Source organism: Asparagus officinalis, chromosome 6 (genome assembly GCF_001876935.1).
Source record: "Asparagus officinalis chromosome 6, Aspof.V1, whole genome shotgun sequence".
In the NCBI taxonomy this organism is placed as follows: domain Eukaryota; kingdom Viridiplantae; phylum Streptophyta; class Magnoliopsida; order Asparagales; family Asparagaceae; genus Asparagus; species Asparagus officinalis.
In genome coordinates, this window is record NC_033799.1 from 12,050,734 (window position 1) to 12,077,914 (window position 27,181).

The window sequence follows — 27,181 nt, forward strand, 5'->3', positions numbered from 1 at the left end:
TATTTAAGATTATTTAAGTCTTAAACTTAGTACATAAAACTTAAATTGAAATGGTAAGTGGGTTAAACATATGACATCATATGTGCATTAATACAAATAATAAGTGATCAAATTTTAAACCAATATTTGATAGACAAACAAATCGAATATACATGTGGTTAAATTCTAAAAAATATTTGTTTTGTGGCAAATGAATTCTCGAATCGAATATGACCAAATAGTTAGTCGAACAATTATTGAACTATTTGTTAATTATTTGGTTCATTTCCACCCATAGTGCTAAATATAAATGCTGATAGTGATACCAATCTTCCAAAATTTATGCCTCAAATACTAGATCCAGACCATCTTAATCTTGAAGCATGGATTAAGAAAATTAGCTCTCAGTGTTATATTTGAATCACTATCATCATCTACGCAGTTCCTGAGCTTAGGCATTCATCATTCATTGACTTGGTTTTAGTTTAGCAACTCAATAACTTTACTATTAGATCATTATCCTAATTTCGCTTATCGTATGCTTTTCTCGTATGGACTTCAATTGGAATACATCCCATACGTACGTTAAACTGGTAGTTAAACAATTTGGAAAAAAAAAAAAATTGCAGTGTTAATTCAATATTCTCCAATTTGAACGTTAAACTTTGTAGGCTGTTTCAATTAACCTTTGTTTTAATCAATACCTTGTCAGGTTTGTAAACAGGAACAGCAACTATCAAAACTATGCTTCACACGTAGTTGGAATTATGACTCGTACGCTTGTACACAATCACATGGCTCAGTATGAACCCTCATCATCAAGTTTGAAAATTCTGAAGGCAACTATTAATCCAAGCAAAGTTCAATAATCATGAACCCTCATCATCAAGTTTGAAAATTCTGAAGGCAACTATTAATCCAAGCAAAGTTCAATAATCTGTCTCCAAGCCCCACCAGTTTATTCTGTTATTATTCACTTTTTGGGTTCCCACATCACTTAACGATTGGCTCATAAGGAGCCCTCATCATCAATTTTGAAAATTCTGAAGGCAAGGAATCCAAACAAAGATCAATAATTGGTTTCCAAGCCCCCACCATTTTGTTCTCTTATTATTCAATTTTTGGGTTCCCACATCACATGGCGTGTTTCGTGGCCTTTCAATTCCGCCTGCAAACCGCAAGTTGTTGACTTGAGCTGCGCAAAGAAGTTGATATTCATCCTCTCAATTCCGCCTGCAAACCGCAACTTGATGTGGGGGCGGAGTGGGGTTTATCATAACATAATTCGGAGTGTGGATATAAGTCCCCCATTTCTTAAGTTGTGGGGGCGGAGTGGGGTTTATCATAACATAATTCGGAGTGTGGATATAAGTCCCCCATTTCTTAAGTGATGTAGGAGAACCAAGGAGTTCTCTGCAACTCTCTGCAATTGAAGTTTACATCTACTACTAGAAAGCAAAAGCGAAGAGCGTTCGCTACTCATAAAAACATGGTGGTGGTTGGAGACGTGATTGTGACCAAGATCATCGAGAAGTTGGTGGAGATCGGGTTCGAGTATGCAGCAGACCGGTATTTTGCTCGGGATACTCGGATGAAAGATGAGCTTGAGAGGCTCAAGAAAGCTCTTCCTCGTATCCAAGCTGTTGTGGAGATGGCTGAGAGCAGGCAACGAGAGATCAAGGGAGGACTCAGCGAATGGCTGTGGCAACTAAAAGATGCGTTGGATGAGGCTGACAACGCACTTGATGAGCTTGATTACCTTAAGCTACAGAAACAAGTTGAGGAGAAAGCCTCAGGCAGCAAAGAACATGGTCATAGTGGTAAGTGGTGGCTTTTTAAATGTCCAAAAAAAAATGAAATTTCGCCTTCTTGTTATCGGTTCTTTATTTCATAACTTAAGGTTAGCAACCAGATTCTCAAAAATAATTGATTGTTTTTCAAATTTAATAAATAAAAGAAAAATGAACTTCCCTACCAATTTCACGTGCAGGCCGTGGTAAAGTGCGTGGTTTTCTCTCCGACTCTAAACGGAAAGTTGTAAAAGCTGGTAAAAGAGTCTTCAAATCCGATCCCACCCTCGGGAAACTGAGGGGGGCTGTGAAAAGGCTAGATGAAGTCGCAGCGGGCGTGGGAGATTTCATCTCTACACTACAACTGCCTCAACAACATCAAAGTCAGAGCCCGGTTCCTGCTCGTAAAACTGGACCAGCTCTAACTGAGAAAAAACTGCGTGGACGAGATGAAGAGAGGGAGGAACTGTTAGGGTGGTTGAGAGGGGATGACAGCAGTACAAGTGTATCTCTTTTCTCCATTTTTGGCCATGGAGGAGTGGGCAAGACCACCCTCGCACAACACGTCTATAACGACGAGAGCTCAACTAATTCCTTCGATCCCAAAATCTGGGTGTGCATCTCCACTCCCTTTGTTGCCGAAAAGGTCATGGCACATATGATAGAATACGCCGAGAAAAAGAGACCTGAAGTTAAGGAACTTGCCGCTCTGCAAGAAGCTCTTAAAAATCTGGTTTCATCGAGGAAATTTCTCCTTGTCTTGGATGACGCATGGAATGATGACAATCGTTCTGAATGGGATAAATTGTTTGCTCCTTTGACGAGTGGCCATAAAGGAAGCAAAATCTTGTTAACTACTAGAAGTGTGTCTGTTGCAAAAATGGTTGCATCAGCTTTGGGGGGATCAATAAATGAGCCAATGAAACTAAAACCTTTAGATGATGACAACTTCCTATTACTTTTCAACCAATATGCATTTGCTGGTGTAGACTCTTGTGATTATAGGAAGTTGGAATCCATTGGCGAGAAAATAGCAAGAAGGCTTGGGGGCTTACCATTGGCTGCAAAGACGATTGGAGCGCTATTGAATTCTAAGTTGGATGATAGTCATTGGAACAGAATTTTGCATGCGGACAATATATCCGATCAAGCACAGCAGAGGGATGATGTGACGTCTGTTTTGATGTTAAGCTACAACCATTTACCAATGCACTTAAGACCATGTTTTGCTTATTGCAGCATCTTTCCTCAAGATTATAGGTTCGAGAAAGATGATCTAGTCTTCATGTGGATGGCTCTTGGCCTCATTCAAAAATCTTCCCAATATCCAAACGAGACACTGGAGGACACTGGAAGGGGCTACTTTGACGATTTAGTGAAACTATCATTTCTCGAACAAGGTTACTTCGCAGATGGAACCTACAACATGCATGATCTTTTGCATGAAGTGGCACGCAAAGTGTCTCATGGTGATTGCTTTAGATTTGTCGGAGACATGTCAATTGACCAGATCCCGAATATGGTACGTCATCTGCATTTTGAAATCGACAAACTTGACCTTCTTAAAGATGTGGGCAAACGGAAGAAACTCCGCACGCTTGTGTTAGTCTTCAGAGGATATGTTAATGAGCATGCCAAGGATTTTGAAGAAGCGTTTAAGTCACTGGAAAGCATTCGGGTGCTGCGCCTAGCTGTTGACGGCATGAACGTTTTGCCAGATGCAATTGGTAACCTGAGGCATATTAGGTATTTGTCGATTGGTCATGTTATTTCTCCGTTACCTAGTTCATTCTGCAGGCTCTACCACCTGCAGGTCCTTGCTGGTGGACGTTTTGCTACTCAATCTGTTCTTGGCTTGAATAATCTCATTAGTTTGAGACACCTGATACCATATCAAGTTTACTATGAAAAAATCGAGGGGTTAGGGACATTAACTTCACTTCAACGTTTTTCGTTCGCTGCTGAAGTTTATAAATTGAGTGAATTGAAGGAGATGAGAGATCTGCGGGAACTGAGTATCCGTGGCCTTGAGAATCGCAAACATCACGAGGAAGTCAGTACGATCTGTGGCCTTGAGAGCCTCCTCAAGTTAGAGCTGGTTTGGTCTGATGACAGTGATGTGGCGGATGAGTATGAACTGATGCTTGATCGCCTGCAACCACCCGATAGCCTCAGGGAACTAACAATCAAGGGATACCACGGCGCCAGGTCTCCACGTTGGATGGAACCAGAATTATTAAAAAATCTGGAGCACGTAAGCCTTGAACGTGGCAGGGCATGGAAGCACCTTCCTTCTCTCGGGAAGCTCCCATACATCATGCGTTTATCCTTGAGGGGACTGACAGCTCTTCATCAAATTAACTGTGAAGGTGGCTTTCAACAACTGAAGCATTTATCTTTTTATAATTGTGGGCAATGGGAGGAGTGGTGTGGATTAGAAGCAGAGGCAGTAGTACCCTGGTGCCCTCTCCTCAAGGAACTTGTTATCTGGGATTGTCCCAGACTGAAGGCGCTGCCCCCTCTGCCCCTCGGTCTCAAGACATTGGTGTTGCAACGTGTGGGATTGTCTGATTCCCCGACGCTCTGGGTGGGCAGCAACTGCGGTGGTAGCAGCTGCGGTACAGCTAGCTCTTCGTCCACGTCCTCTCCCTCCCTCTCTGCATTGAGAATTAGAAGGTGTGGAGAGCTGACATCCGTGGCTGGCTTGTTCCGACATCATCTCACGTCTCTCAGCCGGTTGGAGATTGTGAATTGCCCTAAGCTGAGGATGTCTCCAAACGCAGTTACCCCAGTTGATTGTTTCTCTCTCCCATCACTCCGATCCCTTTGGCTTGTTGATTGTGGTGGACCGGACGGTCCCACTCCTGCGTTATTAATGCAAAGTTCCATCACTTCTCTTTCAAGCCTTGGATTAGGTGGAGATAACCACATAACCGCCTTTCCCTCCGAAGTGGAGTGTGGAAGATTTACTTCTCTGAGGGAGTTGTACCTGGCAGGGTGTGGTGAGCTGGCATCAATTGAGCGTCTAAAGGCTCTTCCCCACCTTAAAGAGCTAACCATTAGCGAGTGCCCCAAGCTTGTGCGAGCAGCTGCGGAAACAACTCCAGCATCAATAATCGAGCGGGAAGAGGAGCAGGAGTTCACATCAACTGTTGAAGAACTTGAAATCGATGACCCGTTCCTGCTCCACATAGAGCCGTTGAGAAACCTCACATCTGTCAGATGGCTAGAAATACAAGATTGTAGTCATCTGGAGGCTGCTCTCGCGGAGTCATGGTTGTTGCAGAATTCAACTTCGCTGCGACGTCTCGAGCTGCGGGGTGAAGCAAAGTGCTTGCCTTCTAGCCTCCAAATTCTCTCTTCCCTCGAGTATTTGTCACTTGGTGAAGCTTATGAGCTCCAATCACTGCCACAACTTCCTCTCTCTCTGCAATTTCTGATGATCTTGGGCTGCAGCGAGGCACTGAAGGAGCGATGCCGGGAGAATGAAGGTGCTGATTGGCCCAACATCCGACACATCCCTCACATCACAATTACTTGATTAGCTACTCGGTACGATCTCTCTTCCTCATCTGATGTTGTATGGCATTTTTATGGATAGCTCTGTAATATCCCTAATTTCCTATTGGTAATAAGTCTATGTTATAAATATTAGGGAAAATTGTGTCTAGGCCCAAAAAAATAAAAACGATGTGACCCAGCCCCCCGTATTATTTTTTGTGTGTTAAAGCCCCAAATACATGAAGTAATTATTTTCAACCCCTATTTATATTTTCAAGGCAGCTCAGATAGAAAACTTTTTCCTAAACCCAAAACTACCCTCTCTCTCTCACTCTCTTCTCTCTTCTCCCTCTACACACCCATCCTCTCAACTCTCTGTCAAGAACCAACAGCAACGGCAACCTCGACGGCGAGATTGATAGGTTCTTGAAGGGGGTTTTGGAGGAGTTGAGGGGAAAGAACCGACCCAGCCCCCTTCTCCCTCTTCTATTCCTCACTTCAGACCAAAGCCAAAACCCTTCAGCATCCTCAAGCTCAGACTTAGGGTTTCTTGCTCTTCCCATCCCCAAAACAACGTCGTCGAAAGAACCGACTCCGATGTCGGAACCGAGCAAGAACCGAGCTCAATCTCGTCGGATTCCCAAAGCATCTGGAAGCAGATGAAGGAGATCTCTCTCTTCGCGGGGCCCGCCACTGGTCTGTGAATTTATGGGCCCCTCATGAGATGAGCCTGATCGACACCATGGTTATCGGCCAGGGTAGCTTTCTGGAGCTCGTTGCATTGGGTAATTTCATTTAAGGGAAGAAAAAAAATTACTTTTTCTTCCTTTTTTGGGTTATTGATTTTGTTTTGTTTTGTTTTGTTTGAAGGTCCGGGGACGATGTTTTGTGATAATTTGAGCTATATATTCATGTTCTTGTTTATAGCTACTTCCAACATGGTTGCTACTTCACTTGCTAGAAAAGGTCAGTTGTGAAAATTTGAACTTATTGGGTATGAATAAGGATAAAGTGGATAGCTTTTTGTTTAGTCAGAATAGGCGAATATATAATGCTGGAAGTTTTGGTGTCTTTGTTCTTGGGAACATTGTGAATTTAAAGACTACATATGTGGAACATAAACTTCATAATATAATGTAATCATAGGATCACTTTTTGTCTATTCCTGGGTTGGTAGTTACACCACATTGTCATCACATATTCATGATTATGCCAACTCATCTTCTAACTGAGCTTATCGCCACATGATAGTCCTTAATCTTGCAAAACTTACAAATAATATTTGAATGAGTTAGATGTGTGAATGATCATTAAACATTAGTGTGTGTAATCCCTGACATTCAAAGGGTTTACAGATGCTTCACTCTTTACCGTCTTGAGAGTTTAACTGTGCCAATTTGCTATAACATCAACAACAAAAGCCATATCCTTGACCTTTATATTTGGCTGCATGAACCCCTCAGCTTTGTTAAGCATCATCCCTTTTATAGGATTTATCTTAATTGCTTATATAATGTCTTGCACAGAAGTCCACATTTTAACCATGCTAACTTGTGTCTTAACACACTACATCTACAACATACACACAAGCCTGTAAACTCTTAACTTCTTGTAATTGCTTGACTGTTGGATATGCAAAATCTTAGTTATGTTTCCTATTTACTGACTGTTGGGATCTCTGACTGACCTGCTTAATAAGATACATGTTGGTTTACAGATATTTTTATCTCAACAAATGCATGGAATCTTTGCCTTGATTTTATGTCTATAGACATGGTATTTACACAAAGCAGCTGCATTTTAGAAATCTATATTTGGCAAAAATATTATTTCAAGTGTGTCCTGGTTATTTCATGTAACTTTGCACTTAACATCTCTAATATGGATTCAGGATAAAAATTTGGCACAGGATTAGATATCAATGTTGTTGTTTGTTGCATTTGCTTATGGCGCAACATCTCTAATATGAATGTTTCTATTTACAATGTTATTGGGTGTACAAGTACTAACTGGTTATTTCATGTAACTTTGCACTTTCCTCCTAGTCTGTTAACTTTTCATACTGAATGTTAACTTTCGCTGCTTTATGTTAACTTTCATCCAAACCTGTTAACTTTTCATATTGAATGTTAACTTTCGCTACTTTATGTTAACTTTTATCCAAACCTGTTAACTTTCATTGCTTTGTTTTCGTAGAAGCATTTGAAAGAAGCTATGACCAAGTCTTTTATTTCATCCCATATTATGAGAAGCGAAGTGTGTCAAGAGATGAAATCGAGATATTGCCACCAATTACTACTAAAAGGATGTGAAGAAATAGAACTAGACGTATAAACAATAGAATAATTTACAAAAGTCCACTGAAATGTTCTTGATGCAAAGTTCAAGGTCACAATCAAGCCAATATTCACTCTCTGCATGGGCTTCTGCACTCTCATCGTCATCATGGGGTGATTGTCGATATACTGTTTATATGTCAAAAATCGTTGGTGTAGTATGTTAAAAGCTTTGTTGCTCATTCCTTGGGATGTTTCTGATTAGCATTGTGAATCTGAATGGTTGTTGGTTTTCAAATATAAGTAGCAACTGATGTTGATCTGTGGTCTTATTAATTTTTGGTGCTTGTAACGTGTCATGTTTCATTGTTCAGTTGATTATACTATGTGTACTCTTGGTTTGGTTGTACTTAGATCATAATTTAATGAAATGTATTGTGTCTATTTAATGATCAATTTTTGTGTAATTTATTGCGATTGTATGTGAAATGTATTGTAGATGTCATGTGAATATGTACAAGTTCATTCAAATAGAACTTGATGTGCATAATAAACTAAAAATTATATATAAATTATGTGTATCAAAACCTGAACATGTTTCCTATGTTAACTTTAACTGTTACATGTTAACTTTCATCCTAATATGTTAACTCTCCTCGTAACATGTTAACTTTCAGCTGAACATGTTAACTTTCATCATAATATGTTAACTTTCACTGTTACATGTTAACTTTCATAATAATATGTTAACTTTCTTCATAACAAGTTTTTTTGAACTAAAATTTGATGTGTTTGAAAGGCTGAAAGTCCCTCAAGATGATTTATCATTGATATATAAATCTGAGAGGCACCCAAATCTGAGTATTTCTATTGATAGTGAAGATGATTTGAAGTGCACGGTAGAGCATAATCGAAATAGTGGTTGTATGGAGATTCATATGCAAGCTGTTGTTAATATAGAGAGTTCTATTTTTAAAAATTCAGAAAATTCTAACTGAAATGTTAACATGTTAAAAATTAGAAAGTTCTAATATTGTAGGTCTAATCATTTTGTGTATTCAAGCAATATCAGCTGTAAGAATGTAAGAATTTTATGAAGAAAGTTAACATATTATGGTGAAAGTTAACATGTAACAGTGAATGTTAACATATTATGGTAAAAGTTAACATGTTCAGCTGATAGTTAACATGTTATAAAGAAAGTTAACATATTATTATGAAAGTTAACATATAGAGGGCCCTCTCTGTATTTTTTTTTTTTTTTGAAATATGCTCCAGTGTACGAAATGTAATTAAAATTAAAATTTAAGTCAAAGTTAAAACATGTAATTAAAATTAAAATTTAAGTCAAAGTTAAAACATCATACCAAAATAGAGACAAACATATGCCTCATTGTGCCAACAGACGTGTATTAGAATCGACGTATTGAAACTTCAAGCCCACAGTTATGTGTCATTCTCCCACTCAGTTTAGAGTACAACCACAAAAAAATAGCTAACAAATCATAAGTTCTCACAAGTTAAGACATGTTTTCTTATACAAATATCTTACAAAAACCACTCCAATCTCCATGCAAATCTACAAAATTTAGTATACATGCATTCTTTTGAAAGAAGTTGAGCTTGACCTTCGCAGCTGATGCTTTGGTTCTGGTGGCGGCGCAGAATGTAATATCGTGTCCAACTCCTGGAAAAAAAAAACAAATGAAAAACCGAGTTACTTTGTATTTGATGCTTATTACATAGAACCCCCTCCTCCACCACTTAAAAAAAAAAGAAATCCACCTACACCAATGTACCAGTTTGACACCTGACAGTGCCTAGAGCTTTCGATAACATTGGTTGTAATTGAAATATGAGCTAACACATCATAAATCACGATTGACTAATACTGTGAAACGAACCATATGCAACACAAACCGTGGACTTCTTAAAATTTGAATTTGATGCTTATTACACAGAATCGAAATAATTATACAAAGAAAGCATGGTTTGCAAATATAACAAACTCAAAAAGATAACCCCACTGAAGAAAAGCTAAAAAAGAAACTCATTTGGGCATTTCATCAAACACCTACAACCCCCTACCCCCCCTCCCCCTCCTCAACCTCCCCCACTGCCCATGGACATCCCACTCCTCATAATCCCTCTCGACCATCTTCGTCCCCTCCTCGTTGTTAGACCCTAGAGGGGGGGTGATTAGGGTCTTATGCTAATCTAATCCGATTAAATGCCAATTAAAATTAATTAATACGTTATCCTAGCAAGTATGAAATACAACAATATTTGTAAACTAGGATAAGCAATACAACCCCCATATCCTCCTCCCCTCCTCAACCACCCTTTCCCATGACCATCCCACTCCTCATAATCCCTCTCAACCACCTTTGCCCCTCCTCGTCCCCCAACCTCCTCAACCCCCTAACCAAAAATCCAAACAAGTACTCGTTCGGCATGCACCCATCTCTCTTCATCAACCCATAAAACTCCTTCACTTCCCTTTCCCTTCCCTCCCCCACCAGCGCCTTCAGTAACCTCGTGGGCCCCCTCAAATCCTCCCCCTTCACCCATCCCATTCCCCTCAACTCCCCTAAACCCCCCTTCAAGAATCTGTCAATCTCGCCGTCGAGGTTGCTGTTGTTGTTGGTTCTTGACAGAGAGTTGAGGATGCCGGTGTAGAGGGAGAAGAGAGAAGAGATCAGCGATCATTTGTGGCTGCTTGTAGCCGGTTTCCAGTGAGAGACGAGGGCATTTACGGGAGTTTTGCCAAAATACGCACAACGTATGTATAAATGAGGGCTAAAGGGGCTGGACCACACAACAAACATATTTTTTGGGGATGAAGCCCAAGGGGAATAATTGGTGGGGCTGGGCCACTTCAAAGTCTCCATTTTGGGGCCTAGACACAATTTTCCCTTCTTTTTGACATTGCACTTGCATAACCAATTATAATTAAACAAACACCCAAAACCCTAAATTATACTATGTATGTAAATACAATAAGCTCAATGGTTGTGTGTGTAAACAAAGAGTAAATCAAATCAAACTAAACTCAAATAAATTCTAGCTTAATAAAATGATAATCAAACAATTATATATAAATGTAAAGCTAGATTGAGTTTAGAAACACTTCTCTAAAGATGACAAGAGAGAGAGGGAGAAGAGTTGAATGCCCAAACACCAAAGAATGATCTCCTCAAGCTCTTGTGAAAGTTTCTTCATAAACAAACTCTTGAAACAAACTTAAAAACCCTTCAACAAACTTGTAAAACTCTTTTTAAAACTCTCTTAAACATCCATAAGAAACAATAAATGTTGAGGGCTTTTTATAGCCTCTTAAACCAGCCACAAACCCCCAAAAATCGAAAATATCAAAAACTAGCCGTTACTAGCCGTTATAGGCTGAAAAGACCAAAATACCCCAAAATCCAGCATTCTGGAAATTTGCGTATTTAGCTTTGTAAAATCAATTAAAAATAGTAAAACAGCTCCAAAAATTATGAAATTTTGAGGAAAGGTTATAGATATGTATAAAAACATGTTAGAGAAAGAATTTCTGAAAAATCATTTCCCAGTTGAGATAAATAAATGTTTGAACACAAAAATACAGTTTCTGAAAATCTGCTGTGATACACGATTTTGTAAAATCAATTAGGCACAGTAAATCAACTCCAAAAATAGTAAAATTTTGTGGGAAGTTTCTAAATATGTAGATAAACATGTCAGAGAAAGAATTTTTCAAATATCACTTCTCATTTGTGAAAACTCATCAGTTTTGTAAAACATGCACGAACATGTGCACGAACGAAAACGTGAATTTTAAACGTAACAAATCAATTTCAAACTTGATGAAACTTTGCGAAATGTTTGTAAACATGAAAACAAACATGTTAGAAAAAGAATTTCTCAAATTGAATTTCCATTTGTGAAAACTCATGTATTTTGCAAGTATGTCCAAAACATGAAAACCCAAAACCATGCATGTATATATATAACTATATATATACATAGAAACCAAATACGTGTGTGTATATGATATTGAGCTTAAGGTACTTAACACACATAATATAAAACCTAAACTAGATTACCCAAGCCGATCTTGATCTTCAATAAGCTTGACTCAAATACACTTTGCGGATGAAGCTTGAACTTGATCTTTAACTTGAATTGTATGTTGCTTCACTCCATAATTCCGCCAACCTCCATTTGATATCGTCGTTATGGTTCAATCCATCCATCCTCCTACAACGTTGTTTGTCTACAATAAATACAAAAACACAAATACTAGACAAACAACATTAGTGGTAAATTATTTGTTAAACATCATCAAAACAAGAAGGCCAACACTCGTCCCCCAACATCCTCAACCCCCTAACCAAAAACCCAAACAAGTACTCGTTCGGCATGCACCCACCTCAAATCAATCGACTAGTAAATATAACAAACTCAAACAGATAACCCCACTGAAGAAAACCTAAAAAAGAAACTCACTTGGGCATTTCATCAAATACCTACAACCCCCATCTCCTCCTCCCCTCCTCAACCTCCCTTTCCCATGGACATCCCACTCCTCATAATCCCTCTCAACCACCTTTGCCCCTCCTCGTCCCCCAACCTCCTCAACCCCCTAACCAAAAATCCAAACAAGTACTCGTTCGGCACGCACACATCTCTCTTCATCAACCCATAAAGCTCCTTCACCTCCCTTTCCCTTCCCTCCCCCACCAGCGCCTTCAGTAACCTCGTGGGCCCCCTCAAATCCTCCCCCTTCACCCCTCTCATTCCCCTCAACTCCCCTAAACCCCCCTTCAAGAACCTGTCAATCTCGCCGTCGAGGTTGCTGTTGTTGTTGGTTCTTGACAGAGAGTTGAGGATGCCGGTGTAGAGGGAGAAGAGAGAAGAGATCAGCGATCATTTGTGGCTGCTTGTAGCCGGTTTCCAGTGAGAGACGAGGGCATTTACGGGAGTTTTGCCAAAATACGCACAACGTATGTATAAATGAGAGCTAAAGGGGCTGGACCACACAACAAACACATTTTTAGGGCTGAAGCCCAAGGGGAATAATTGGTGGGGCTGGGCCACTTCAAAGTCTCCATTTTGGGGCCTAGACACAATTTTCCCTAAATATTAAGTCATAAAAGGACTTCTATGCAAAGAAAGAAAATAATAACTATAGGAATTGTCATGGGGCTTGGTGCAATTAGATATTTGTTAAGGAGATATGAATAAATGAAGGGGTCTCTATTTGTTTAGGGTTTGGGGACTTTTATGATTCTAGGTGTTTGGATTAATTCGTCGTAAAAGGTTAAAAAAATATCAATTGGTGAGGGGACTCGTGCGAGTTGCTACATGTTTAACTACAAATGACATTAATTGTTTGAGTGACTTTTATGGTTAACATATTACTTAATTATATATTTAGCAGTGGTGACTGATCTATAGTAGAAGTAATAATTGCTTGTATTTATTCTCTAGGTATTACTAGAGACTACGAATTAATATCATTGTGAGAGGGATTCGGGTACTCGTCCGGTGTTCTGTAAGTGGGGTACTTATACGTTACGCATTGTGTATTTTTTATCTAAAAGTTATCTTACACATGTGAATTATTTCCTCTATGGGCTATATCCTTTTGTATTATTTGCTCACATAGCACTTGTTGTTTGGATCGTATTTTGAGATGCACGCGGATATTTTGGTATAAATCATGCTTATTTTCTTTGTTGACAGTCAAGTCTTTTTCATATAGTAGTAGGTTGAGATAAATATATGGTTGATTTTTATTATTGGGTGGCCTTTGTCATATTTCTTTCTAAAATACTTGTTTATATGAACTTTGTTCATTTTTTTTTGAAAACATATGCATCTCAATGTCAATATACCGGTGTATAACGAAGATAAGTAAGCCATCTAAATACGTCTCAATGTGCCTCCATGAGATTTATTTTAGCGCTAAGCCTAAAATTTTATGTCTTAATGTCCTAATACAATGGGATTAATAAAAGTGGGGATACCATGTCTACCAGGATATTTGGCATTGACCACATTGAGACATAACCTGCTTATTGCATGAATCTATACTTTAAAAAATGTTGCATCAAATGTTGCATCAAATATGATAGTTCATTGATGGTTTTTTACTATTCTAATATTTTGCTTATCAAGTCAAAATATTTTAGTTTTTGGTAAAACTATTGTTTAATATACAAATTTATCCACTTATTGAGTTATGATCCCTTTTTTTTAGAGACTCAAAATTAGGTGGAGGTGATGGTTTCCGAATCCTTAGAAGAGAGCAAGGAATAAAATGTAGATTGCAAAATTGCTATTAAGTGAAGGATAAATAAAGGCTTCGATGTTTAGTTTACTTTTGGAAGACTGTAGTAATAAGAGTTTTTTAAGGTTGAAATCTCTTTTCTAGTTGGGAGAATTTTTATTTGCATTATTTGACTGGATAAATATAGTCTTTTGCTTATGGAGAATAATTGTTATTGGCTATTGAATTTAACGCTTAGATTGTTTTGGTGGTCATGTACTGATGAATGTATATTTTTTGGAGAATATTTTAACTGGTTTTGTCCGGCTCCAATGTTTCTTCGAGATCTTGAAAATTGGCGTCATGACAAAGTTCATGATCTTGCCAAATTATTTGGTATTGGTGGAAAGTTATATATCATTGTTCCTTGACATCGAATCCTTTACCATCAATTCTTTTCATGCATCAACTATTTCATTTATTTGTTTAGTTCTCTCTTTTTTCTTGTCTCTTTTAAATATCTTTTAAGGTTGATAACTTAACACATTAAAAGCTTAATTAAGGTTTATTTTTAACCCAGCCAATGTTTTTGATTTTCTGTTACATCCTTCTCTTCTACTTATCCGGTTTTGTTTATTGGTTTGGTCTGTTAATTTTAGTTTAGCCATCAACTTCTCAAACGTGGACTTCAGAAATCCAAATTCAAGGAGTTAAATCCTGCATCGTTTCACATTTCATGCGCCAACTGCGGAGCCCAGTTTCACAGAAATCAGAGGCAAAATCAACTAACAGCTTCCTCATTAAGAGCCTGACTCGAAAGAGAACTTGAGTTCTATGGATTGTGCCGATCGGCTAGAAATGAAAAATTCTCAAAAAATCTCGTACACAGTCTCGTGGAGCGGCATAGTTGTACCCAAAATTTTGCTGGGCGTTGATCCTTCGTTCACTTCAACCTGGAAGAGCCGATGGATCAACTTCTAGTTCTCAGGTACCCTGCTGTGTTCCCTTCTCGTAAAAAAGTTGCTGAAATGTTGAATACTAGCTAGCACAAGCAAATAAATTTGTTGTATAGGAAATTGGAAAGCAATTTGTCAGATAGTAAAGGCATTCCCCACATCAATTGAATCATACTCTATCTGTAACCTTTAGGTTGTATTTATGCAATTATAAATAAAGACAGTTGGCTATTCCCCACACACTATATTCAAATTGATGGTAATAAATATCAATTTAGTCCGTAAAGAATTTCTTTTCTCATATAAGTCCCAGAACAACTAATCATGCCCTGGATGCTTGTATCTGAGGAATGGTTAATTGAAAAGGCAGTTCAACTGTTCGATAAAATGCCCATGTGAAAATGTCCATCCAAAAATGGTAGCAGGGCTCAACCCAGTCGAGTTCGAGGTCTTCACGCTAACAAAAGATACAAGCATCCAACGTATGATTTGTTGTTCTCTTTGATTTAAAAAGCTCTTTTAACTGTTCGATACAATGTCCAGAAGAGATGTCATTAGATTTCTGAGCTGACTTGCCAACTAGAGTTCTCATACTACTATCTAGGGTTGGCAAATCGGTCAACCCGCCCGACCCGACCCATATAAAAGTTTGACCTGATCTGTATAATATTGACCCGACCCGATCCATCAAAAAATCGGGTCAACATGTTTATTAAACGGAATCGGGTCAACTCGTTTATTAAAAGGGTTACCCATCGACCCAAGTGGTCCATTTAAGTATTTTATAATTTTCTTGTACTTAACATAGAGTCCATCGCCAAAGATTTTATGATCCTATTTATCATTCATAGGTTTTGTTACTGTTTAGAAGTTTAGATATTTCCAGGGTGTTTTTTGGAAAATTTGAATTTTGAGTGTGTTTTTTGTTAATTTTAAAGGTTTAGGTTGTCGTTTGCAAATATCATTTTCTCAGTGGACTTTTCTAAATTATAAACTTTTATACCCTATGTAAGTTTTGACTTTTCGGTTTTTTTAATTTTGATTTTTAGGATGTTTTTTATAAGGGGTTTTTATTTCTAGCCCCATTTGTTTACTCAACTTTACCTATAAACCCAATCACTATTGCTTGTATCTTTAAACCCAATTAGCTTTTTGTATTTGTCTTTAAACCCAACTTTCAAAATACAATACTAGCATATGTGGGACCCCCTAAATTTTCCCTTAAATTCCAATTATACCCTTTCAGTTTATCTCATGTGTCCTTCATTAAGTGGGCCCCTTTAAAATTTTTTAAAAACTTAACAAAATGAAGAGAGAGAGAGAGAGAGAGAGGAACGTGGTTGTTCCTCTGTTTCTCTCCCCTTAGGCGCGTGAGAGGAGAGAAATGGTGAGAACCCACCTTTCCTCTCTCTCTCTCTCTCCCCCATCGCTTTCTCTCTCTCCATTTCTCAATTAACTCCCCTCTCTCATCCATTATTACTATATTCTTCCACTCTTATAAACCCATCAATTAATTCCCAACCACTTATCAATCCATCAATTAATTCTCAACTTCATTAATGTGTAGGGTGTGATTTTGGTGGTTATCAGGCTACACTTATAAGTTGTCACGCTACACTTATAGTTTATCACGCTACACTTACATGTTATCACACTACATTTTCAGTTTATTGCGCTACACTTACATGTTATCACGCTATACTTACAATTACAAGTTAAAAGAATTGCGGGACCTGATGGCATTTTCAATTATTTGAGGGACTAATTTCAAAAGAGTAAAGATTTAGTGGACTATAAAGGAAAACCCCAAACAATTAGCAACTGAGCCTTATGTACCCCCAACCCAAGCGCAAATTACTGTTCGAAGTTGCTATTGAACTGCTCCATAAAATGCTGGTACAAGCAATATAAGCGCCCATCTGAGGAATGGTTAACTGAGAAGGCACTACAACTGTTTGATAAAATGCCCATACGAAAATATCCATCCAAAATTGGTAGCAGAGCTCAACCTAGTCGAGTTCGAGAGATTCACACTAACAAAAGATACAAGCATTCAGGGTATGATTAGTTGTTCTCTTTGATTTAAAGTGCTCTTTAACTGTTCGATAAAATGCCCAGATGAGCTGTCATTAGATTTCCGAGCTGACTTGCCAACCAGAGTTCTCACACTACTACCCAACCTTTTTACATCTTTGATTAAGTCTTTGGTGACACTTATCACCCCCTCAACTATTTTCCTGTCTGCAAATTTTGTCCATCTCGAAAGATAAAGAATTCAGACTGCTAAGTGCAACTGGCCGGTGGGGGTATGGATGATAGTAACTTTTGCAATCTAGCTCTCCATACTAATCGATGGCATTGTGATAGTAAGGGATGAACTTACAATAGAAGGTAGTACGTTTCGCAATCTAGCTCCCTATACTAATCAATTGCATTGTGATAGTAAGGGATGAACTGGATCCTTCTGTTTAACTGAAAAGCAAAGTGATTGCGCGAGATAGACAATAAATTTGATGAAGAATGAGTTGCATCTATTTTCCTAGTTTATTGTTTTCAGACTAACAACTCCATATATCTCATGTAGTAGAAGTGAAGTTGTTTGCATTCTTTGATTTAGTTATAAACCTTTACTAGTCTTTTGCGGACTTTTCGTTGGCTTACTTGGAACATTCCTGATTATTAAGCAGATTAACAAATTTGAATTCTAAGAAAAAGAAGGCTGTGGATGAGAAGATCGATTAAAGTTTACATTCAGCCACACATTGTTTTGACAGAATTCAAATTTCTCTAGTGCCCTGTTTGTGAACGAAGATTTCATTTCAATTCATGGAATTGGGCCAGTTCCAATGTTTGAATGCAAAAATACTTGCGAGAATTTGGAATTGCTCAGTTTTGCTTAAACTTTGACAAAGTATTAGGCCGAGAATTCTAAATGACCACTAAAACCATGTCTTTTAGAATTCGAAAAATGCAAAATAAATTATGCAAATTTTGAAAATTGCAAAGAGGATCTTAAAATTTTAAAAGTACAAGAGTAACCCTTAACATTGTGAAATTTTCAAACAAGTCCTTTAAAAAATCGAAAAAATTAGAAAAACAACCTTATAACCTGAAAATTGCAAAAAAATGGTCTTAAGAATCTGAAAATTACAAACATTAAACAACACCTAGAAAAAGCTAAAATTGCAAATAACCCCTTGAAAATTTGAAAATAAAAAACCTTTGAGAATATCTAAGAATTGCCAAAAAAGCCCCTCAAAAACCTGAAAATGGAAAACAAACCCCATAGAAACTTGAATTCACATGAATTTCAAAATGAAAATTCAAGAATTGAAATCTAACTATTCCCAAACAATGAAAATGGAGTTGAATAACATAAAACCTAAAATTGCATTCTAGAATTTCAAATCAATTCCTTTGATCCAAAAGCAACTTACATTTATTTGGTGTTTTTTCAAACTACTTTCTTAGTTTCACGACCTTCATCTTCTTTTTATTTTAGTCAACTTTTTATTTTATACATTCTCGTTTGGCAATAGGTTAGTGGAGGGCTTAAGGGGTTTAGCCTTTCATTAACCTCCCAAATGATATAAACACTCAAAGGGTTAACAAACCTTAGCGTGATGGTTAATTAGTTGTTAACTCATCTAATGATGGGTTAACGATTCTGCATGAGTAGGCGGAATAAACTTTACTCCACCTGCGAGGCTAGGAATAGTCATTTTAGAAAATGAAAACAGAACAAAAAATGTGATACATGGAGAATTCTGTTGGAGGGGAAATGATAACAATATTTTTCCTAGGATTAACGATTTGGAGGGGGATAAAATTATTCTATTAAATTGTTTTTCTTCTTTTCTTAACATCTTTCAACTTACAAACCACACATATATACTACTACTACAATGACTCATAGATTTCCTAACAAAAACTCTTGAATTTCCTGACAACATTCATGCATCTACATATTTATTCATTTGACTCCTCAAACAACTAAATGATACTCTCAATTCCCAAGATAATTCAATCAAGTTTATTTTCAACATTATCCCTTAAACTTGATCCTTCAATCATGCCAAGCTTGTCTCACAATAAAGTAAACACGTCATGCTTCAATGACTTAGTAAATATGTCAGTCACCTGATCTTGCGATTTCATGAACTCAAGCTCAACTTCCTTGTTCTTTACTTGATCTCGGATAAAATGATATCAAGTATCAATATGTTTGCTCCTTTCATGAAATACCGGATTTTTTGAAAGTGCACTAGCCGCCTTGTTGTCAACACAAATTTTGGTCGCCTCTTCTTGTCCGAACTGAAGATTTTTGAGCAAGTTTCTCAACTAGAGTGCATGAGTGACACCCAAAGATGCAGCAACATTTCTGCTTCACAAGTTGAAAGAATGACTATCGACTACTTTTTTGAAGATCAAGTAAAACCAGTATCGCGGATAAAGAAAGTGTAACCAGTTGTACTTTTTCAATCATCAACATCTCCGGCCCAATCTCTATTAGTGTATGCAACAAATCCAAAGTTGTTAGAACTTGAATAAAACAAACTGAAATATGTTGTACCTTTGATGTATCGGAGAATCCTCTTTGCTGTTAACAAGTGTGAAGATTTCGGATCTTCCATATATCTGCTCACGAGCCCAACACCATTGAGAATATCAGGTCTTGTGCAAGTTAGGTAGCGAAGACTATCGACCAAGCTTTTGAAATAAGTTGCATCAACTTTGCTTCCACCATCTTTCTTGGACAACTTGACTCCACATCCAATAGGAGAACTCACACAATTGCTATCATTCATATCAAACTTATCAAGAATTGTCTTTGCATATCCCTCTTGAGAGATAAAAATTTCATCTTGGCTTTGCTTCATCTCAATGCCAAGATAATAAGGCATGCGTCCGATGTTTGTCATCTTGAACTCACGAACCATGGAGGTTTTGAACTCCTCGAACATTTGTAGATTATTTCCTGTAAAGATTAAATAATCCTCATACAAGCATAGAATAAGAACATCTCCAGCTTCATTTACCTTAGTATATAAGGAATGCTCATAAGGACATTTAGAAAAATTATGAGCTTGATAATATTCATCAATTCTACTTTTCTACGTTCTTTTGGTGCTTGTTTTAAGCCATAAAGAGCTTTCTTCAACTTCAACACCTTTGATTCTTCTCCTTTCTTGATGTAACCAAGGTTGATCCACGTAGACCTCCACTTCAAGAACACCATTTAAAAATATTGATTTCATATCAAGTTGATAGCTTGGCCATTTGTTCTGAGCTGCTAAGGTAATAATCAGCCTTATAGTTTCAAGATGAGCTACTGGAGAGAACACCTCGTCATAGTCAATTCCAGCTTTCTGCTTGTAGCCTTTGGCAACTAACATCACCTTGTGCCTCTCAATTTTTCCTTTTGCATTCTTCTTCTCTTTGAACACCCATTTGACTTCAATTGCGTCCTTACCCTCTAGAAGTGTTGCAAGCTCCCAAGTATCATTATTCTCAATAGACTTGATCTCTTCATCCATGACTGAACTCTACTTTGGATCTTGAACCACCTCTTCAAAGTTTAAAGGCTCACAACCAGCAAATAAGCAAAATAATGTTAAATCATCTTGATTCTCAGTTACCTCATACAACTCCCTCAAACTCCTAAAATTTTGAGGCTGTGGGCTCAATGATGATGAAGATGATGCTAAATAAGTCATCGATTTGGGGAGACTGAGGCGTGGTTGGTGATGATGTTGTCGGTGATGATAGAGTGCATGTCGATAGAGTATGTGTTGGAGAATCTTTCCCGACCTCAGTCTCTTCACTAATGAAAGTAATCGGGCTGTTACAAATTTCTCCATTGCTCCAGTCCCGTGATTTCTCTTCAACGAATTGAACATCTCGGCTAATAATGAACTTTTCACTGCACGGGTCATACAGGCGACCGATATGGCGGTTTTATCCCCTAGCCGCCACGATATCCTTCATTTCAATGCGTATTGCGTTTCTGAGGTCATGTCGGGGACATGTCGGAAAATATCGGGTATGTCGGGCGCCATTGCGGCCAAGAAATATCGGCCAAATTTTAGAAAAAGCGGTTTTAAGCTTGTTGGGTCAAGTTTGAAAACCCCGACTCAGAAATCAGGTGTCTACAATTGGTTAGTGATCCTAACATCAATAAGTTATATACTTTTTTATATGTTTAGACAATATAATTATCAAGTATGTGAAGATTCCATTTATGATATTACATCAACCTATCCGATATGGTAATCCGATATTTTTTTTCATGTCCCCCGATATATCCCCGATTTCTGCTATCCGACATGAATTTTGGCCGACCGACATGAACCCGACATCCGACATTTAAAACATTACTTTTCACTGCACGGGTCATACATCTTGTAACCCTTGCTTCTTGAATCATAGCCGATGAATAAATATGACTTTTCACTGCACGGGTCATACATCTTGTAACCCTTGCTTCTTGAATCATAGCCGATGAATAAATATGGAATACTCCTCTCGTTGAGCCTATTCCTCTTCTGCTCTGGAACATGAGCATAGCCAATACTGTCGAACACCTTGAAGTCGCTCACATTTGGTTTGTAACAGTCCAGGCTTCTTGTGGAGTAATATTTTTGAGACTCTGAGTTAGACACTGTGATGCGAAACAATGTGATGCAGGTATGAAGATTAACGACAACAATGCTTCGCCAAATCAGCGATCGATCTAGGCAGGAAGCTCAAGAATAAAGTGTAGCTTTCGATGGGTTTTAAGCAAAAATTGCAATGTACTAAGTTCAAATCTTTTGCAAATGATCCAGAAAATAAATGTAATGATTCGTTCTCTCAATACAGTTCAAAGTGTAATATTTGGATAAGTAAAAGTACTTAGCAACAGATTCGCTCGCTCACTTAATCAAACTGAATACAGCACAAATACGATTGATAATAATATTGATAGCAACATGCAAGCAAGAGCGGGTCCGAAAATATTTGGGCGAAAGAAAATTAAACCTTCGTCGGGTTGAACTGGTTCGACGGGAGGCTCCTCTGGTGGTGGTTCGTACACGCCAAAAATGAGGGGAGGAAGTTCTCCTCCGAGAGCCACTTAATTGGGATGAAGTGGCGCGTCTGGACTGAAACGTCTATGAAACGAACTGATACCTAACTGGGCTTCCACACTACCGACAATCTGATGAGTCACACGCTCAACGTACTCGGGCACGCTCTCGAATGACTGATAATCAAACCACGGGGAAAGTTGTAGATCTACTATGCCGGTCTCTGGATCTATCACGAGTCCGTCATCAGCATCAGGATCAGCCATACGCTGACAAAGCACATAAAACCAGATCCAATCTCAACAACAATAAGAGGAGACAAATTTGTCTCTGTGGGAGCACTGTTCACAGAATACAATAATAGGATCAATGAGTGGGTTCTGGAATTAATCAAGTGGAAAGAAAACAAGAGAGAGGGGAACGGATCTGTGGAGGAGAGAGAGGGAAACTGAGGTGGGGGTTGTTGACGAGGAAAATGAGGGCGGCCAGGACAGGGGATGGTGGCGTCGGAAGAGGGGAGGAAGGGGGTTGGTCGCGTGGTGGTGGGGAGCGGCTGAAGCTTTTGAAGAGAGGGTCGGTCGGGTTGGGTGCGGTTGCAGGGGAGGAGCGGCCGGAGATCGGTGGACTCGGGGGTGGTGTTAGGCGGTGGAGGAGGTCAGAGGGTCGGCGGTTTTGAAGAGGAGCAGGAGTATATGATGGGTTCTGTGATTTGAGTTGAGGGAGGAAGATGAACAGTGCAATTTTCGAATTTTTCTTTTGTTTTCTTTGTGAGGAAGAGAATGACGGCTGATGAAAAAAAATCAATTAGCTTAGGGTTTCACACCAAGATTAAGCAAATCAATTTCATTCATCTTCAATAATTTTCAAACTGATTACAGGAGAGTTTCTTAAGTAGGAGTTACAGTTTTTGGAATATCTCCTAAATCCCTCAAATCACTCCCATAACCAATTACATTAAATCAGCCCAATAACTACCAAATCAAAATTCAAAATTCAAAAATTCAAAATTCAAACTAATTATTACAACTTGAAATCAAAACCATAGTGCTGAAATATTGCGCCTCCTGTGCTGATAAACTCGGCGAAAATCTCGTGTATTAGTCCGGATGTCCCCATCATTCTCCCCGGGTGGGAGAGAACTCGACCCTGTCGAGTGTAAATCAGAATGGCTGTCATACTGCTCAAGAAGATCTGGATCCAACCTCTGCAAGTCATCCCTATCGAGACAGGTGTCATCTGACTCAGGTCGTCCTTTCCAACGTACCAAATACCTGCGGATACCACCATTGCTAGTAGAAACAATGTTATCATCAATAATAGTATCAATGTCATGTGCTGTATAAGTGGGTGATATCTGGGGAAGTGGAGGTAAAGGGGAGCTCTCAGAAATAGGCTCAGGGGTAGGCTCATCAACCAGTGGGTTGTCAGGGTTAAAATGTGGGCCTTTGTACTCTACTAAATCCTCAATATTAAAAGTCGAACCAATATTGAAACCTTCGGGAAGGTCGAGAACATAAGCATTATCATTAATTTTCTTGAGAATTTTAAAAGGTCCTGCACTTCGCGCATGCAACTTTTTAACAGCTCCCGGAGGAAACCGTTCCGGACGTATCCGAACCATCACGTAATCACCAACATTAAATTCTTTAAACTTTCTTCTTAGATTTGCTCGCATTTTATAGTTAGCATTGCTGTCATTGATCTTCTTACTGATGTCTTTATGCAAGTCATGAATGCGAGATGCAAATACAGATGCTGACTCAGATACTCTATGATGTGCAGACACGGGGACAAGATCTATAGGCTGTCTAGGTTTGTAACCATACACGACTTCAGCTGGACTGACACCTGTAGACCTATTAACAGAGTTATTATAAGCAAATTCAGCAGTAGGCAAATGTTGATCCCAACTCCTAAGATTCTCACCAACTAGCGATCTCAAAAGGTTACCTAAGCTCCGATTGACTACCTCAGTTTGACCGTCAGTCTGGGGATGAAAGGCCGTAGAGAATTGAAGTTTAGTTCCCATTTTGTGCCAAAGGGTTTTCCAGAAATAACTTGTAAATTTAACATCCCTATCTGACACGATTGTTTTCGGAAGCCCGTGCAGTTTAACAACTTCGTTGAAGTATAGCTTAGCCACATGAGAAGCGTCGGAAGTTTTGAAACATGGTATGAAGTGGGCCATTTTGGAGAAGCGGTCCACAACAACAAAGATAGAATCGTGTTTTCTAATCGTTTTCGGGAGTCCTAACACGAAATCCATACTAACATCCTGCCATGGACAATTTGGCACAGGGAGAGGAGTGTACAAACCAGTGTTCTGTTTACGTTGTTTTGCCAATTGGCAGATGTGACATCTACTCACTAGTCTAACAACGTCTCGTTTCATGCTTGGCCAATAGAAGCGGCTTTCCACTGCCTCGACAGTCTTGTTATTTCCAAAATGTCCTGCAAGGCCTCCAGCGTGTAATTCCCAAATTAAGAATTCCCTCAGGGAGGTGTCAGGAATACACAACTTGCGAAAATGGAAGAGATATCCATCCTTCAGGAGAAAACCATCAATTTCACGGATCACTCCATCATTCAGCAAAGTATAAACTTCGCTAAAATCAGGGCACGATTCATATTGGTCTTTGACTTTCTCAAAGCCGATTACTTCTGCACTCAAAGTGGAGAGGAGGTGCATGCGACGACTGAGTGCGTCGGCGGCTTTATTTTCTACTCCCGCTTTATGTTTGATCGTGTAGGTATAATCCTGGAGGAATTCAACCCAACGACCATGTCTAGCATTCAATTTCTTTTGGGAATGAATGTATCGAAGAGCTTCGTGGTCAGAGTATATGACGAATTCTTGTGGTAGCAGATAATGACGCCAGTGTCGAAGAGATTGTATCACCGTATAGAACTCTTTATCATAGGTGGAATAACGTTGTCTAGTGTCATTAAGCTTCTCACTGAAGTAAGCAACGGGATGTCCTTCTTGAGATAGGACTCCACCTATTCCAATACCAGAGGCATCACACGCAATCTCGAAGACTTTAGAAAAATCGGGCAGGCGCATGACAGGAGCCTGCAACATCCTTTGCTTGATCTCTTCAAATGCCTTGGTAGCAGCCTTTGACCACTCGAACTCACCTTTCTTCAAGCAATCGGTAATTGGGGCCATGATGGTACTGAAACCTTTGATAAACCGACGATAAACAGTAGCGAGTCCGTGAAAACTTCGAACATCTCTAATGCTCTTGGGTTCGGGCCATTCTTCGATAGCTCTGACTTTCTCAGGGTCAGCAGATACTCCTTCAGACGAGACCACGAATCCTAGAAAAATGACTTGCTGTGTAAGAAAAGTACATTTCTTAGGATTAGCATAAAGTTGCTCTTTTCTCAACACTTTACAGACTTGACGCAGATGGTCCACGTGCTGCTCACGAGAGTTACTGTAAATAAGAATATCGTCAAAGTACACAACCAAAAATTTTCCAGTGAAGGGGCGGAGTACTTGAGTCATCACTCTCATAAAGGTGCTCGGAGCATTAGTCAACCCAAAGGGCATGACCATCCATTCGTACAATCCATCTTTGGTCTTAAAAGCGGTCTTCCATTCATCACCGGGACGGATGCGAATCTGATGGTAACCACTCTTTAGATCAATCTTAGAAAAGATAGTGGCTCCTGACATTAGATCAAGCATGTCATCCAACCGGGGAATGGGGAAACGGTATTTCACCGTAATTTCATCCGATAGTGAGGCAAATTGGGAAGGGATGCTCCCGGGACTAAATCAATTGCGTGTTGGATATCACGCATCGGGGGTAATTGGTCCGGGAGGTCCTCAGGGAAGACGTCAGAAAATTCTTCCAACACAATAGCGACTTCTGGGGGAACTATGTTAGAAATATCCTTCGGAGTTTCTCTAGCGGCGAGGGCGAAAATAGGAGCTCCGTTGGCCAGTTCACGATCAATTTCTTTGGCTCCAATCAGGTTAACACCTTGGGAAGATTTATTTGGGTCGATCTTCTTGTCATTTCCTTTTGGTTGAACCGGAAGGATTTTGACCTTCTTCCCGTCGTGTTCGAACAATAACATGTTGGATCGCCCGAAGATGTGAACGTCGTTATCAAATAACCAGGGCCTTCCAAGAATAACTTGACCCACATCCATTTTCAAAACATCGCACCAAACTTTGTCTTTATAAATGGCAAATTGAAGAGGGACTAGGCATCTCTCTTGGACATTGAGGGCGGTGTCGTTAATCCATGATACCTTGTATGGATTAGGATGGGGGACAACCTTAAGACCAAGCTTAGCGATCACAGCTGAGGAGACCGCATTGATACAACTTCCACTGTCCACGATCACCTTACAATTTTTATCACCAATCTTTGTGAACGTATGGAAAATAGAAGTGCGTCTCCAATTATCAACAGTCTTGGGTTGAGAGATGGCGCATCTGACAACTGATACAGTAGGAGTTTCAATTTGTCTAAGACAACTCAAGATAGTATCATCAGCATCATCCTCGAAATCATCGGTATCATCGTCAATTTGATGGACAAACTCGTCACCTTCTGATTCAGGCTCGTATTCGTATTGTCCATCAATGATAGCAACCTTGTGACGGGTCGGACAGTTCGCAGAAACATGCCCATACCCTTGGCATTTGTAGCACTTGACGTGAGCTCCAATCTTGGAGAAATCTCTCTCCGGTTCCTTGCCTTTGGAATCGACTTTCGACTAGGAAGAACTAGGGTTATATCGACTCGGAGGATGACTAGAAGTAGTGGCACGAGAAGGTTGGGAAGAATGATTTCTAAAATCCTGACTCCTATAAGATTGATGGGATTTTGATTCATCTAGATCCTGAACTAACGCGTAAGCTTTTTCAAGGGTGTCTACTCCCCGAGCAAAGAGTTCGGTTTGCAGATCATTTCTTAATCCAGCTCTAAACTTCGACAAGACTTTCATTGGCGCCTCTTGTTCAATAGTGTTGCATCGAGTGAACAGTTCGTCAAATTGTGCGACGTAGTCTTTCGCAGATTTGGTTCCTTGAGTGAGGCGATGCCACTTATCTAACAACCGATGATAAAATAATGGCGGAAGGTATTTCTGTTTAAGTTCGTTGGTCATTTCTCGCCAAGTTGTAACCGGTAACTCACCTCTAATGTGCCTCAACGTTTCGAGGTTGGTCCAATATTGGCAAGCAGGCCCGGTAAGTTTCATAGCGGCGAATTTGACCTTTCGGGGTTCCGTCAGGGCGTACCAATCAAAATAACGATCCATGCTCTTCAGCCAGTCCAAGAAAGCTTGTGGGTCGAGCTTGCCGTCAAAGGTAGGGGCGTTGATCTTAATACTC

At 39.2% G+C, this 27,181-nt stretch overlaps 1 protein-coding gene and 1 long non-coding RNA gene across 3 annotated transcripts; both read left to right on the forward strand.

Moving 5' to 3' along the window:
* On the forward strand, positions 1,321–7,893 carry LOC109844186 (disease resistance protein RGA2-like). Of its 2 annotated transcripts, XR_002247894.1 has the most exons (4): positions 1,321–1,799; positions 1,970–5,321; positions 6,141–6,236; positions 7,467–7,893. XR_002247894.1 is itself a non-coding variant. In XM_020413144.1 (3 exons), exons 1-2 carry the CDS (start codon positions 1,469–1,471, stop codon positions 5,308–5,310), a joined length of 3,672 nt encoding a protein of 1,223 aa, XP_020268733.1. In that variant the 5' UTR covers positions 1,321–1,468; the 3' UTR covers positions 5,311–5,321; positions 7,467–7,893. The 2 variants fall into 2 exon arrangements, 1 of the variants encoding a protein (XP_020268733.1); XM_020413144.1 differs by lacking the exon at positions 6,141–6,236.
* LOC109844191 lies at positions 14,287–21,751 on the forward strand. The gene is made up of 3 exons (XR_002247898.1): positions 14,287–14,365; positions 14,462–14,790; positions 21,446–21,751. It is a non-coding gene; the product is annotated as an uncharacterized LOC109844191 (long non-coding RNA).

Excerpts from the sequence above, each read along its gene's own strand:
- LOC109844186 (XM_020413144.1), top strand. The coding sequence starts at position 1,469 with ATGGTGGTGGTTGGAGACGTGATTGTGACCAAGATCATCGAGAAGTTG. Across the intron at positions 1,800-1,969 it reads CAAAGAACATGGTCATAGTG|GCCGTGGTAAAGTGCGTGGT; the intron begins GTAAGTGGTGGC and ends TTTCACGTGCAG.